The sequence below is a fragment of the Sus scrofa genome, chromosome 4, assembly GCF_000003025.6.
Source record: "Sus scrofa isolate TJ Tabasco breed Duroc chromosome 4, Sscrofa11.1, whole genome shotgun sequence".
Lineage (NCBI taxonomy): Eukaryota > Metazoa > Chordata > Mammalia > Artiodactyla > Suidae > Sus > Sus scrofa.
In genome coordinates this window covers 66915112-66929274 of record NC_010446.5, presented here as the reverse complement: position 1 = coordinate 66929274, position 14163 = coordinate 66915112, and the positions used below count along the sequence as shown (strand labels likewise).

Here is a 14163-nt window from a genome sequence, read left to right as displayed (position 1 = left end):
GGCTACAAGCAAGGAAACACCTGTCACTCAAAGGGACGTGAAAATGCTTTGACTCCCAAAGCAGAAACTCCAGACACAAGAGAAGGTTGAGGCTCATGACTCAGGAAGTGACTGAGACCGACCAGGTTCCCTAGCTCTTTCTCTGCCCCTGGGCTGGCTCCTCCCCCAACTGCAAATGACCCTGTAGCTGTCCCAGCTGTCACTTCCAGACACAGTACCTTGCATTTTTATGTTTCTCTCAAACATAGAGCCTTTCTCTTTTGAGGCAGAAAATCCTTACTCTTATCATGGTGCGATGAGCCTTTTACTAGCAAAACGTTCCCCTGTTAATCGACTTGGGACAAACCCGGAGGTGCAGAGGGTTGTCCACTCCAGGGTGCCCTTCTTAGGGGCGAGGAAGCCCTTTCCCCAAAGGCTTCTGACCAGTCTGCCCGAAGGCACTGTTTTACCTGCAACTCATGGGACACTGGGCTTGGATTGTGTCACTCAGGGTCTTCCTGAGAGCCAGGAAGAGGTTCCGGGTTCCCAGAGTTGCGGGTGCAGGGAGGGGATGTCCAGACAGAACTGGCGCTCTGCCAGCCGGGTGGGTGGAAAGGACAGTTAGGCACTGACGTTTTCAGCTTGGGGAGAGAATACTAAACTCATGGACTTTTCTTTTTGAACTTGCTTCACGATCGCACTTAACTGAACATGTTTATTTACAGATGCTGTTCTCCAACATTGAAGATATCCTGGCAGTGCATAAAGAATTTTTAAAAGTCGTGGAAGAATGTTTACATCCAGAACCTAATGCTCAGCAAGAAGTGGGGACCTGCTTTCTTCACTTTGTAGGATACCTTTCTGTTTATTTTCAAAGCTTCCCGCCCTCACATTTAAGGTTTAGCCTTTGGCATAGGAGTAGGTGGGAATTTAGCTTTAGAAGTAAAAATTTGACGCCCAAAAGTTTGGGGTCTTTTAAGGCCAATGAAAGCTTCCACTTAGAGGCAGCAAAGGGGAGAGTGCTGCACATCATGCATTTTATTCAGTGAAGAATAAACAGGCTTTTCTTTTCCCCAGCAAGTTAGTTTTTCGCATCCTCTGTAGCTTTGAATTCTAATGAATATTCAGGCTGTTCATAATGAATGCATTTTTATGTTTCTCTCAAACATAGAGCCTTTCTCTTTTGAGGCAGAAAATCCTTACTCTTATCATGGTGCGATGAGCCTTTTACTAGCAAAACGTTCCCCTGTTAATCGACTTGAGACAAACCTGGAGGTGAACAGACCCAGTCCTTCTAGCTTCACATATGCCTGCTTCTGAATTTTTCTCAGAGGTTGTACTGAGCAATGCAGAAGAACCAGCCAGTACTCAGTGGTTTCAGATTATATGTCATGCTTCTGTGATCATTTTCATCTCTTTGAAATGATAGCTGAAATTATTTATGCTGTCAGTTTGCAAAGGAGAGAGGCACCTGTGTGGTGAAAATTGTTTTCAGAACTGAAATGCTTTCATACTGACAAAAAAAACCCACTGCTTTACTTTACACCATTCCACGGGTGCTAATTTTTCTGCATACCACTTTGAATCCATTGATTTATCAAAATGCTATACAATTCACGTTTTATTTAAAAGTATATGGGAGTATTTTGCCATGGGCATCAATTTTTATTTATTTATAAATTCTAATTAGTCTTTTATAAAGTAGCGATATGTAGTTTCTAGATCTATATTTCTGTCTGTAGTGAGAAGACTTTGTAAATATTATTTTTATTTTTTTAATTTTTAATTTTCTGTCTTTTTTTTTAGGGCCGCACCTGTGGCATATGGAAGTTTCTAGGCTAGGGGTCAAATTGGAGCTGCAGCTGCCGGCCTACACCACAGCCACAGCAACGCAGGATGCTAGCCGTGTCTGTGAGCCACACCACAGATCACGGCAATGCTGGATTCTTAAGCAAGGCAGGGATTGAACCCTCATCCTCATGGATAGTAGTTGGGTTTGTTACCGCTGAGCTGCAGTGGGAACCCCCATAAATGTTATTTTTAGAATCAGAAAACTTCCCATAAAAATAATTATATTAAAGGGAGAGATTCTTTGGGTTTAGGAAAATCAGGCAGTACTTTCCTTGGGAGCTATGACTACGGTTCATGACTGTGAGCCACTTGTGTTTGCATCCACTTAATCCAGACTGTTACCTGTCATGAAAGAATGTGAAACTGGCATAGCTGCCATCTCAATCCTCGCAGCACATGGGAATCTTGGACCCTGACATTCATTTCCTCTGTAACACACTATGAATCTGTCAGCCGTGGATTTAGCTACACTCCTTCCGAAGTTTGTTTTATGCTGGTTCATACCATGTCTTGAAATAAGTAATTCAATACATTTTTCTACTGGTTATATATAAAATAGCCCTCAGCGTTTCCAAATGCATGTCTTTGAAATTTCAGAGGACACATTTTCACTCTCCTCTTTGATCACTATGTTGTAGTGGGACCGCTTTGATAGACTTTGATCATAGCCCCTTGGAGAAAATCTGACAGATGGGAGGGAGCTTGGAGATCTGGATGGTGTGAAAGTTCTCCTTTTATGTTAGTACCTCTGCGATAGCGTTGATGAAGGGTGTTTATCTTGTTTTTACCTGATCACTTTTAGTGACGCTCTAACTGTTTGAAAGTCTCTATATTAATCTCGAATCTGCCTGTCTCTGCCCATCACAGCCCTTGCAGGTTCCACCCAGTGGTCTTATGTTTGTGTTTTGGAGCTACATAGAGCTATAAATCCTTTACAATGAACATGACAGCTATTTGAGAGTAACTACCATTCCCTTACTTTTATATGCTAACAAATTTCTCTCTCTGAGATGACTTCGCCTATGTGATAGCTTCAAGTTCTGTCATTATCTTAGTCACTTATCACCAAAGAGTCTCTACTTTGTCAGTGCCCTTCTTAAATACACCTGTCCAGATTGATGCCTCTGACCTGCAGGGTGCCATGTTTCTCTGTTTCTCTGTGACCTGGCATCCCTCTACCTAAATAAAATACTTTGTCCCCTCATCCTGTCTAGGGGTTATGGATTCATCTCTCTGGATCTTGCCCAGATAGAACATCTGTTTTAAAATCATAGCTGAGTCCTCCCAGCAAAGCTGAGCACTCTCTTCTCTGTAATCTGCTACCACGTGGTCATTTACCTTTGATTGCCTACATCCTTCTGGATTGTAGTTAACACATCTGTCTTTCCTAGGTGATTCTTCATGGATCAGGGAAAAACATTAAACATATTTATAGTTATATATACACACCGTATGGCTCGCAACATAATAAACAATTAAGTTTATTCATAAACTTCACACTTAATATTTCAAAATGGGTAATAACATGACTCTAATTTATTGTTACTTGAATTCACAGAAAGACAAGTTTCGTATCTATGACGAATATTGCAGTAATCATGAGAAGGCTCAAAAATTGCTCTTTGAGCTTAACAAAATAAGAACAATCCGGACTTTTCTATTGGTAAGTATATATTTATGTGTCAGCATATGCTGTTTTTGTTGAGTGGTCCGAGGAATAGCATCAGTGTGGTGTAAAAACTGCTTGTGCGACATCTGTTTTTAACATATCCCTGCTAGGAAGCTAGAGAATCCTTCGAGAAATGTTAAGAAGTGCGATTGTAAATCAACTATATTTCAGAAAATATGTGTGTGTATGTGTGTGTGTGTGTGTGTGTATACCCTTAAAATCAGCCACACCCACAAATGTGAGAAGCGAGAGATGGGAGAGGCTTGTGTACAGGGAGACACCGTAATGCCCTCTCTCGGTTAATTACCAGTGGTGAGACCACAGTTTCGTTATGAGAGAAAACGTTTATACCAGAATTCATCATTGCTTTTATATCTCTCAGCTCCCTGGAGCTTCACTGACTTCTGCTAAGCAAGCTCTAAGTAGGGCAGTGACAGGAAGGAAAAGCATCGTAGGGATGGAGGAAAAGCATTTCACAGACTGACCTTTCGCCTACGTACAGTCCTTATTTAGTGTTCATAAAAAGAGCAAGACTCTATATTTAACTTCTTTAGGACCATACAAAGAAACGCATATTTTGGCACTTCCTTGGACACTTTGATTGCCAGTGAGATGCACGCTGTACGTAGAATCCCGTGATATTTAGCCAATTGCAGAGCAGAGCAGCCATCCTCTCGGTCCAGTTGTAGAGCATTTCTGTCATCCCCTCGAAATTCCTCTTGCCTGTTTCCACTCCCACCATTAGCTCCAAGCAATCATTGATTTGCTTGCTATCTCTGTAGATTTGCCTTTTCTGGAGATGTCGTATAAATGGAATCGTGCAATGTGATTTCTCTATGCCTGGCTTCTTTTGCTGAGTAAAATGACGTTGAAGTTCTTCCTTGTTGTGGCATGCAGCCATATTCCATTTATTTTTATTGCTGAACAATATGCCATTGTATGGATTTACTGGATTTTGTTTTGCATTTGCCAGTTTATGAACATTGGGTCAACGATTGACTGTGATAATGATGGACCTTGAAGATGCTACATAAACAGAGAGAGAGATGTCTTAGCATAGAAAAGTCAGGAAATGTCCTGTTTGGGCAATTATAAGTAATGCTCTTATGAATATTCATGTACAAGTCTGTGTGTGGCCATATATTTTCATTCTCTTGGGTAAATATTGAGTAGAATTGCTGGATTCTAGTAAGTTTATGTTTAGTTTTTTTTTTCTTTTTTGTAATTGCCCTACAATATGCATGTTACCTTATCAAGTCTATTTCTCTGAGGTTGGTTATTGGTTTTTGTTTGTTTGTTTCGTTTTTAGTTACTTGTCTGGGTTAATTGTGAGAATCTGTCTTTTGTCTATGCAGCTGCTGCCATCTCTGCTCAGCTTATGTTTTATAGCTTAGCCTTTCTTTTTAGGGGTCACTCCTGTGACTGCTTAACTTAGTGTCCCATTGGGGATTTGTGAGAGGTGATCAAACATCATCACCCATCTGCTCTGGGGATCTGTGTGTGAGTGTAGGGGGGACACATTCACAGAGCAGGCAATGTGCACGTCTGGGTTTTTCTCCCCATGGGGCCATCTCAGGCCTTCTCTGCGTCTGCACAGTTGGACATCGTCCCCGAGCAGGACTGCGGTCTCAGGCTCGCACCATTGGGGGCATTCTCAATTTTTCTCACGCAGTGCGCTCGTGTTATTGATACCACTCCTGGCTGTGGGGTTTTTGCTCTCTGCACACCCCTCTAGTAGCAGGTTTTCAGGGCCAGTGCTATGGTGATAGGGCCACTGTGGCAGGGCCACCACACAGGATGGCTCTGGTGGGGGAGGGGAGGGGTGGCATGCAGGGGGAGGATGAGAGGCCAGGCAGAAATGCCACCAACATCCCTGTTCCTACCTGAAGTTCAGTTTTTCATGAATAACCACCTCTCAATTTGTTGTTTGAGTTTAGCTGCTTTCCAGAGCCTGAAATTTTTTAAAAATAATTTTTCTCAGTGTAAGAGTTGTTCTAGGGAAGAGAATTTACTGATCTTTTCTCTGCTGTGGCCAGAGGACGCCCCCATGCTTCCTCTGTTAGGGCTCTCTCTGAAGTATCTGAACTCTGCTGTCTCACTGAGGGCGTTCTGTTCTCAGCAGAGCTTGCCCGCCACTAAATGTCACAGGTCCAGGATGCTGGTTTTTCAGATGATTCTACATTAGTTAGGTAGGAAGAACCTATTTAGTTATTTATTTTTAGTTTTCATTGATTTTTAAAAAATCAAGAAATAAAATTTTAAAATTTATTGATTATAAATTTTTAGGCGTTCCCATCATGGCTCGGTGGAAACGAATCTGAATAGCATCCTTGAGGAAGCAGGTTGGATCTCTGGCCTCGCTCAGTGGGTTAAGGATCCGGCGTTGCCATGAGCTGTGGTGTAGGTCACAGATGTGGCTCAGATCTGGTGTTGCTATGGCCTTGGTGTAGGCCAGCAGCTACAGCTCCCATTAGACCCCTCACCTGGGAACCTCCATATGCTCTGGGTACGGCCCTAAAAAGACAGTTTTTTAAAAATTTTTTATTGAAATATAGTTGATTTCCAATGTGTTAGTTTCAGGTGTACAGAAAATTGATTCAGTTTTATACATATATGTGTTTGTGTGTGTAACCTGTTATAAATATATATATTTTTTAAAAATTCTTTTCCATTATACTGAGTATGGTTCCCTATGCTATGCAGTAGATCCTTGTTAGCTATTTTACACACACACACACACACACACACACACACACAGTAATGTGTATAAGTTAATCCAAAACTAATCTATCCCTCCCCTCTCCTTTCCCCATTGGTAACCATGAGTTTGTTTTCTATGTTTATGAGTCTATTTCTGTTTTGTAAATAAGTTCATTTGTATCTTTTTTTTTCAGATTCCACTTATAAGCGATATCATATGATATTTGTCTTTGCCTTTCTTCACTTGTTATGATAATCTATAGGTCCATCCATGTTGCTGCAAATGGCATTATTTCATTCTTTTTTATGGCTGAGTAGTAGTCCACCTAACTTTTATAGTTCTTGCCTTACACTGAGTGGCCACTAATTGTCTGGATGACTTTAGGAAATTCATTATATCTCTGGTGTCATTTTCCTTACCCATAAAATGGGGATAATAACACCACCCTTTGAAAAACATTAAGAGTTTACAGATTTGGGGTGATGATATTATAATTTGTGGTACTTACCTATGTTGTCACCTCAGTAAATTTTTAGGATCTGTGATACCTCTGGGAGCTTATTTAGGGGACATTTTTTGTGTATACATTAGGAGAAAGTTGGCTCTCATAGCCCATCTAAAGTGCCAACCAGCCTCTGCTATTCGGAAGAGAGTTTATAATCTACACAGAACTAAAAGACAAGGAAATAAAAACAGGTTAGGGGACATTAGCCGAGGGCTCGCTGAAGGGGGTGGTTGCATTTATAAGGGGTGCTCACTCATATAAGGATCCTGAAACATCCCTGGAAGTATAATGGGATGTAGATAGTTGTGTTCTAAGGGATTCCTCTGGGGTTAGTACCATACACAGGTGGAAAGAGAGTTTTGATGACCCAATTACATTAGGGCCTGAAACCCTCAGAGTATGTGTGAGTGAGACTCTTATTTGCTGCTGTGTCTTCTAAGGTTTCTGGTGAAGTGAAAGTCACAGTGCTGGTTTGGCCAAGTTGGTTGCACAAATTGCCGCCGAGGCTTAGTTGCTGCAGCCAATGGGGGGTTGTTTGGCCTCCATCACTCTTCCTTTAGTCTCCTTTCCTGCCCAACACCTAGTCTCTCCTTTCAGTGAAATAGGACAGTATTTAAAAAGCTGGTGTAATGGTTATCAAATTATCGCTGTGATGTTCAGGGGGTCCTTATCGCCCTTCGTTAAATATTTGTTAATCTGTTTCTTCTGTGCCAGTCACGGAGATAGGCATTGCCGAAACAGATTTTGAGTCCAGTTTCAAATCTGAGTTTTTAAATTTTTTTGGTTTTCGTTTTCACTCCTGCTTAAACCATGCTACAAGGGCCAGGTACCTTAGGGGATCAAGTCTTAATTTATCAGCATCTGTGCACTTGACCATCCCTTTCAGCAAAGGGAAACTGCTTCATTCTTATCTCCCTCCAATTGCTGCTTTTAAGTTTTCTCCTTTCATCTTGCCTCTGTAGAGATGGTCTCTGACCTCTTTCTTTGAGACCGGCCAGCCCTTATCATTGATGAGGTATTATAGCTCAAAGTGACTCAGAGATCCCTGCATTAAAACTGGCCGGTTTTGGGAGTTTCTGTCATGGCGCAGTGGTTAACGGATCTGACTAGGAACCATGAGGTTGTGGGTTCGATCCCTGGCCTCACTCAGTGGGTTAAGGATCCGGCGTTGCCGAGAGCTGTGGTGTAGGTTGCAGACTCGGCTCGGATCCCAAGTTGCTGTGGCTGTGGCTGTGGCGTAGACTGGTGGCTACAGCTCCGATTGGACCCCTAGCCTGGGAACCTCCATGTGCCACGGGAGTGGCCCAAGAAATGGCAAAAAGACAAAAAAAAAAAAAAAAATGGGCCAGTTTTATGGAGAGGAAAATTAGGATTTTGAAATCAGTCCAAGTTGCCTCACTGGCCAGTGGAAGAGCATGGGTAGAACCCAGTTGTCTTTAGGCATGATCTGCAACACGCCTGCCCTCTATAAGCAGGACATATGTATTTTTGTGTGTCTGTTTATTCATCCATCAGCTCATCCATACATCCATCCACCCATCTATCCATTAATTCGTTCCTCTGTCTCTAGCTCTCTTTGTCCTCAGACTTCATTCTCAGGTGAATTGATGTGAATTCACTTCCAAGATAAAGACTCAAAATGCATTTTGCTCTTTAAGCTGAAAGGCCAAAGTATTTCCTTTCTCTTGTGTACATTTGTGATTGAATGTGCTTTTCTCAGAGAGAGAAGCTATACAGAGACATGATTTCACAGGTTTTCACAACAGAATAAAGTTTCACAGCTTCAGTATTAAAAATGTACTTAATGTTTGGACTTCCTGCTGTGGTGCAGTGGACTAAGGATCCAGTGTTGCCACAGCTGTGGCATAGGTCACAGCTGCGGCTTGGATTCCATTCCTGGCCTGGGAACTTCCATATGCCACAGGTGCAGCCAAAAACAAAACAGAACAAAACAAAACAAAACAAAACAAAGCTGTAATTAATTGTCTTTGTTTCCACCCCAGAACTGCATGCTACTTGGAGGACGGAAGAACACAGATGTTCCCCTGGAAGGATACTTAGTAACCCCCATACAAAGAATTTGCAAGTACCCCCTCCTTTTGAAGGTACTTCGTGTGTTTACTTCATGGTTGCATTTTCCTAAGACTTGCATATTTTTGCTGATGATCTTTTTTAAAATGTTCTTTTAAATAGTCTGACATTTAAAGAAAAGACAAACCATAGTTCTTGGGAAAATGGCTATCACGTCACTAATTTATATCCAGAGTAGGAAACAAATCTCCAGGGAAAAGAGACTTTTAGCAGTCTGTATAAAAAATGCACTCATTTGAGTTTCCTTTAGAGTAAATGCATTAGTTCCGAGGTAGATCCCATTAAGTACAATGTGACCTGTTTATATAGCACTTTATCTACAGGGTTCCTTATGTAAATCTGCCATTGGTATGTATTTTTTTTCATTTCCCCACACATTGGTGACTTTTTGCTGCTAATGAAGTTAAGGCTAAGTTACATAATTTCAGAGCCTGGTTTTTAAATCATTATTACAAAGAAAGGTCTGAGTCATGCAGGATAATAAAGGATAGAACGTGGAAAGACAGTGCTAAGAAAACGCTGCCTCTGGAAGCTAGGAAGTGCCTTATTAATGGTCATAGGTCCATGGCTTCATTAAAATGACCCAAAATTTTATTATGAGAAATATTTTAATATACTAATTCTTCGTGAGTCTGTGAAAAGATTAGAACAGCAATTCTGGAAAGGATTTTTTGGGGGACTGTAGCATCAGAATAGGCAGTTGGGGGTGGTCGTTGAGCATATGAGCTCTGAGTTTAAATCCTAACCTATTCTGCTTATTAGCTGCATGACTGAGCTCATAATCTAACCTCTTATTAAAGTCTTGGGTTTCATTTATGAGACAGAAATGATGATGATGATATGATGAAATTATATACCTAAAAGAATGTGTGTATATATATGTCTGTCTATACCTGTGTGTATACATGTATATGCATATATGTAAAGGAGTACAGAGTAATTAATTGAACTATTTTATACAAATCATTTAGCACAGTATAGTACATACTCCATAAATGTTAGTCGTTATTACTCATGTATATTTGAGTCTGATTTATTTTGATATATTGATGGCTTCTCAATATCTAAATGCAAAAAAAAAAAACAAAAAACCAACAACTCAGAAATGCTATGAACGTCCTGACTGATGTTCTTCTTGATTTACTTTTTGAGAAATAAATGCACTGAATTTGAACTAAAATATATTTTTTTGCTACAACTTTTTTCAGTTGCATAAATTAGGTTTCAGTGAAAAATTTTTTTGACAAAGGATTTCTCCTTATTAAAAAAACAAGTTAAAGCTGCTTGGTTACCTGATCTAGAGAGAAGCTAACACAGGGTGGCCCAGGTCTGCAGAGCTTAGGCCTGGTCTTCAGAGGGTGGGAGGGTTGGTGCACATGGGAGTCCCATCTTTCTGAGAGTCCCTTCAGACTTTTGACTTGGTGACTCAGATTTGCATGCATTCTCATCACTCCAGTTATTCCTAGTCCTAATTTGGAATCCTGGGGATTTGTTTAAGAGTCCAAAGGAATAATGATATTAAGAGAACTACATCAAGTGATTGACCTAGAGCCCTCATTTCTGGTTAAAGATGACCCCAGGTGACCTCAAAAGAGAGGAATGTGGAGAAATCCTTGCTTAGGAAGAAAGAGGTCAATCAGAGCATCTTCAAACAGTGGAGAAGTTACATCTTTCTGCTTTTTTTGGAAGATTATCCTCACAAAGAAACAGGAAAACATTCACTTGTGTAGTAGATAGGTTGATGTTGATATTTTTCTTCATTGTACCATCAGCTGAAAAATAGAGCTAGTATTCTTTTTGATTTTGGATGGTTTTATTTATTCGGAGAAAACCATAAGGGATTAGGCTGTGTGTTAAAGAAAAGATGCATTGGTCTTACTTGTGGAACTTGGAATTGAGGGGTTTGCCAATCAGCCCAGGGTTCATAGCAAGTAACTACGAAGAACGATTATTAGTAGTCATTTCTCTTGCTATCTCACATTTTCTAAATTCATGTCTCAACTCCAGAAATATCCATTGAATACAACTCTATGGGGCCCCCAATCATAGCCTGCAGGCTGACTTCACCACTTTTCATAATTTACAAATAATTCTATACTTTAGAGTCTCTGGAGAAGGCTGCCTATCTCTTTTATGGATTCGTGATCAGCAGAACTTTAAAAACCTGATCTTGGGAGTGATGTCATGTGTATTCTTTGGTGCCAGTTCTATAGAACAGAATGTGAACATGCAGAATACAGGGTCAAGGTTTATGGCAGAATTCTCAACAATAACAGACCTTGAGAGAGTATAACAACAGCCTTTTTCCCACTGTATGTTAAGAATTAAGGAAATTCTTTTAAAGACTCGCCTCAGGATTTCTGTAATTGTGTTAGTTACATGATGATGGCAACTGTAGTAAAGAAACAAATGACTAATTAAAAAGCAATGTGGTCACAACTGTCTAGACAGTGGGTGAAGATGTTTAATTTTATGCTTCTAAACAAGACCTTTTTTAAGATTAAAGATTGCTCTAGTTCTGATATCCTGAATGGGGAAAAAAAGACACAGAAAAAAAAGCAAAAAAAGATATTGAGGGGTGTATGGAAGTTTATTCACTGCAGAGAATGAACCTGATTTATTGGCACAAACAGCATAAATTGCTCCTTTAATGATGGAGTATTGTGGAATTTATAAATTATTTATTTTACCAGAATAGCAGATATTATTTTAAAAATCTGCTTTATGACTTTTTTTTTAGTTTCTCAAAAGTTACTAGAAAGTAAGGGGCTTTGGTTGTTTTTGAAATTATGGGACATATTCATTTAAAGATACGCCATTCTTTTGAAGACTGGGAAAATGAAATTAACATCTAAAGATATCTTCCTCCCCATGCTGTACAGTGGGGAAAAAATAAAAATAAATAAATAAATATGTCTTCCGTTTGAAGCAAAACTCAGACTTATAAAAAATTACAAGCTGTCCATAAAGTATTTGACAATTTGAAAGGAGAAATCTAATTTAGTTTTTTAAAACCACATCATTTTGAGGGGAAAATTAAAGGGACTGCAAAGTATGAGGGGGTGATGCTTATTCATTGATTTAGCCTTTTGGTTTTGATCTTAATCTTGGTGGAGTCTGTGATGTCACTTCCGAAAGTGGCTCTCATGGTCCTTGCAGTTTTCATTTCCTGGTGAGTCTGAACCTGCTGTACCAGAAAGCTGAAGATCAAAGGGCAATTTGTTTTTTTGTGTGTATATAAACAGGAGTTGCTGAAGCGGACTCCAAGGAAACACAGTGACTATGCGGCAGTGGTGGAAGCCCTCCAAGCCATGAAAGCTGTCTGTTCCAACATCAACGAGGCCAAGAGACAGATGGAGAAGCTGGAAGTTTTAGAGGAATGGCAATCTCACATTGAAGGCTGGGAGGTACATTCATTGCACTCAACAATTGAGCTTAAAATAGTTTTCGATCTCATACTGTGCGTGGGATTATTGGCATTGAATGGAACCAGAAATGGTCAGTTTCCTAGATAATGCTAGAGGGCTCTAGCTATTTCTGAAAGGTGCTGTCATTATTATTTTTAAATGCCTTTAAAGGGTCAGTTCATTGGCTTAATTTCAGCCTGAACAGCTTGGCGACAGAGCCGGTCAATACTGTGCGTGTAATAGGTTAGATAGTTCAGTACTTGGGAGGATCATGACGATTCCTTCTCCTGTCTTAACTTTGGTCAATAGTATGCAATTGTAGCCTGAGTCTTGGAGAGAGTAAAGAAGCAGAGTAAGGCTCCATACCTGTGCTGTGGTATTAGTATTAGTATCAGACTCTAAATTAGGTATTTGGTAATGAATTTCATTTGAAATCCATTTGATCTAAGTTTGCATATCTTCATTTCTAAAAGGAAGGAACTGGCTATGATTTTTTAAGGTGCATTCAAGATGAAAAATGTTATGGTTTCATAATTCACTAAAGAAAGGTTATTTTTTTTAATGACAAAAAATTAAACAAAGGGCGATATTCAGAATCTATAATATGTTTTCAGCTGTGGTAACTTTGTATCCCAGTATTTCCTTGTGTGGGAGCCCTATATTACTTTAGCACTATATGAAGATCACACTAAAATTCTTTCTTCAAATTGACTTAATTTAGATGATTAAGAGCTTTCAACTAAGATAGTTTCATTTGTTATAGAGTAGGGAGTTAAAATAATGTTTTTAAAGTATAAAGAAGATTTTTATCAATTTCAGAATATTGTCAGCCATTTTCTCTTCAAATATTGCCTCTCCCAATCTTTTAATCCCTCCTTCTGCAACTCCTTCTATTATGCTGGACCCCTTCATCTCCATGGCTTGACCCAATCTCACCTTCATATTCTCCATCTCTTTATCTCTTGGTAACACATTCTGATTTCCTTAGACTTGTCTTCCAGATCACTAGTTCTTTTCTTTGGCTATGTCTAACCTGCTATTTAACCTATTCACAGTTCGAATTTCAAAGGCCGTTTTTCATTTTATCTTTTCCAAATCTACAGTGTATTTTATTATCTTCTCATGTTTCTATTCCATCTTTAATCATTTGGAAATAATTAGTATGTATACATTCTATTGTCTGGAGATCTTGGGAGTTTGAAAAATATTGCACACAAAGCCAAAAAAAATCATTGGAAAAAAAAAAAACACTGTAAATCAACTATAATGGAAAAAATAAAATCATTAAAAAAACAAATCCAAGTGGATTTAATAATTTTAAAAAATTAGCATGTTTATTTTCTTTCTTATTTTAAAACACTTCTTTTTTTCATTAAAGTATAGTTGATTTACAATGTTTCTTCAATTTCTGTTGTACAGCTAAGTGACCCAATCATACATATACGACTGGCTTATTTTTATCTTTAGGGCTTTATAATTGACTAACTCATTTCTTATCTTCAGTGTGTTGGTTTCCATTTAGATCCATTCAGATTTGCAAAGAAACCTCCAACACTGACCCTAAGGAATGTTCCTGTTTGTCCAGTCTTCACCATGAATCTTTTAAAATGCTAACTAGGATCTGACTTAGCTTCCTCCTTCTCTGTAGTCTCTCATTTCAAGTGTCCGGGGTGACCTCTTATTTCAGTGTGAATGCTGCTTATTTCAATCCATTAAAATGTTTGTGTATTTTACAGTTGATTCATGATGACCATTTCTTTCCTGGGGAACACTTGTCCTGCTGGGCTGAGAAAAATGGACTGAAGTTTGTCTTTGCCATTCTCTTGTCACTCAAACATTGGAAGAAAAAATGAACTTGCTTTAAATTGCAGGATTTGTCAGTGACTTCTGCCAGGCTTTTGACCAAAATAAAAACTTCACAAACTTGATTCTCTAGGGAAATGGAATCTGTTATAACTTT

At 39.3% G+C, this 14163-nt stretch overlaps 1 protein-coding gene across 2 annotated transcripts in view; it reads left to right on the top strand.

The window, feature by feature from the left end:
* Positions 1-14163, top strand: part of PREX2 (phosphatidylinositol-3,4,5-trisphosphate dependent Rac exchange factor 2) — a 283847-nt gene that overhangs the window by 66984 nt on the left and 202700 nt on the right. For both annotated transcript variants that reach the window (XM_021089269.1, XM_013996689.2), the window contains exons 3-6: positions 705-827; positions 3389-3493; positions 8709-8810; positions 12042-12203. In XM_021089269.1, coding sequence (XP_020944928.1) covers positions 705-827; positions 3389-3493; positions 8709-8810; positions 12042-12203 — 492 coding nt within the window. The remainder of the gene's footprint in view (positions 1-704; positions 828-3388; positions 3494-8708; positions 8811-12041; positions 12204-14163) is intronic.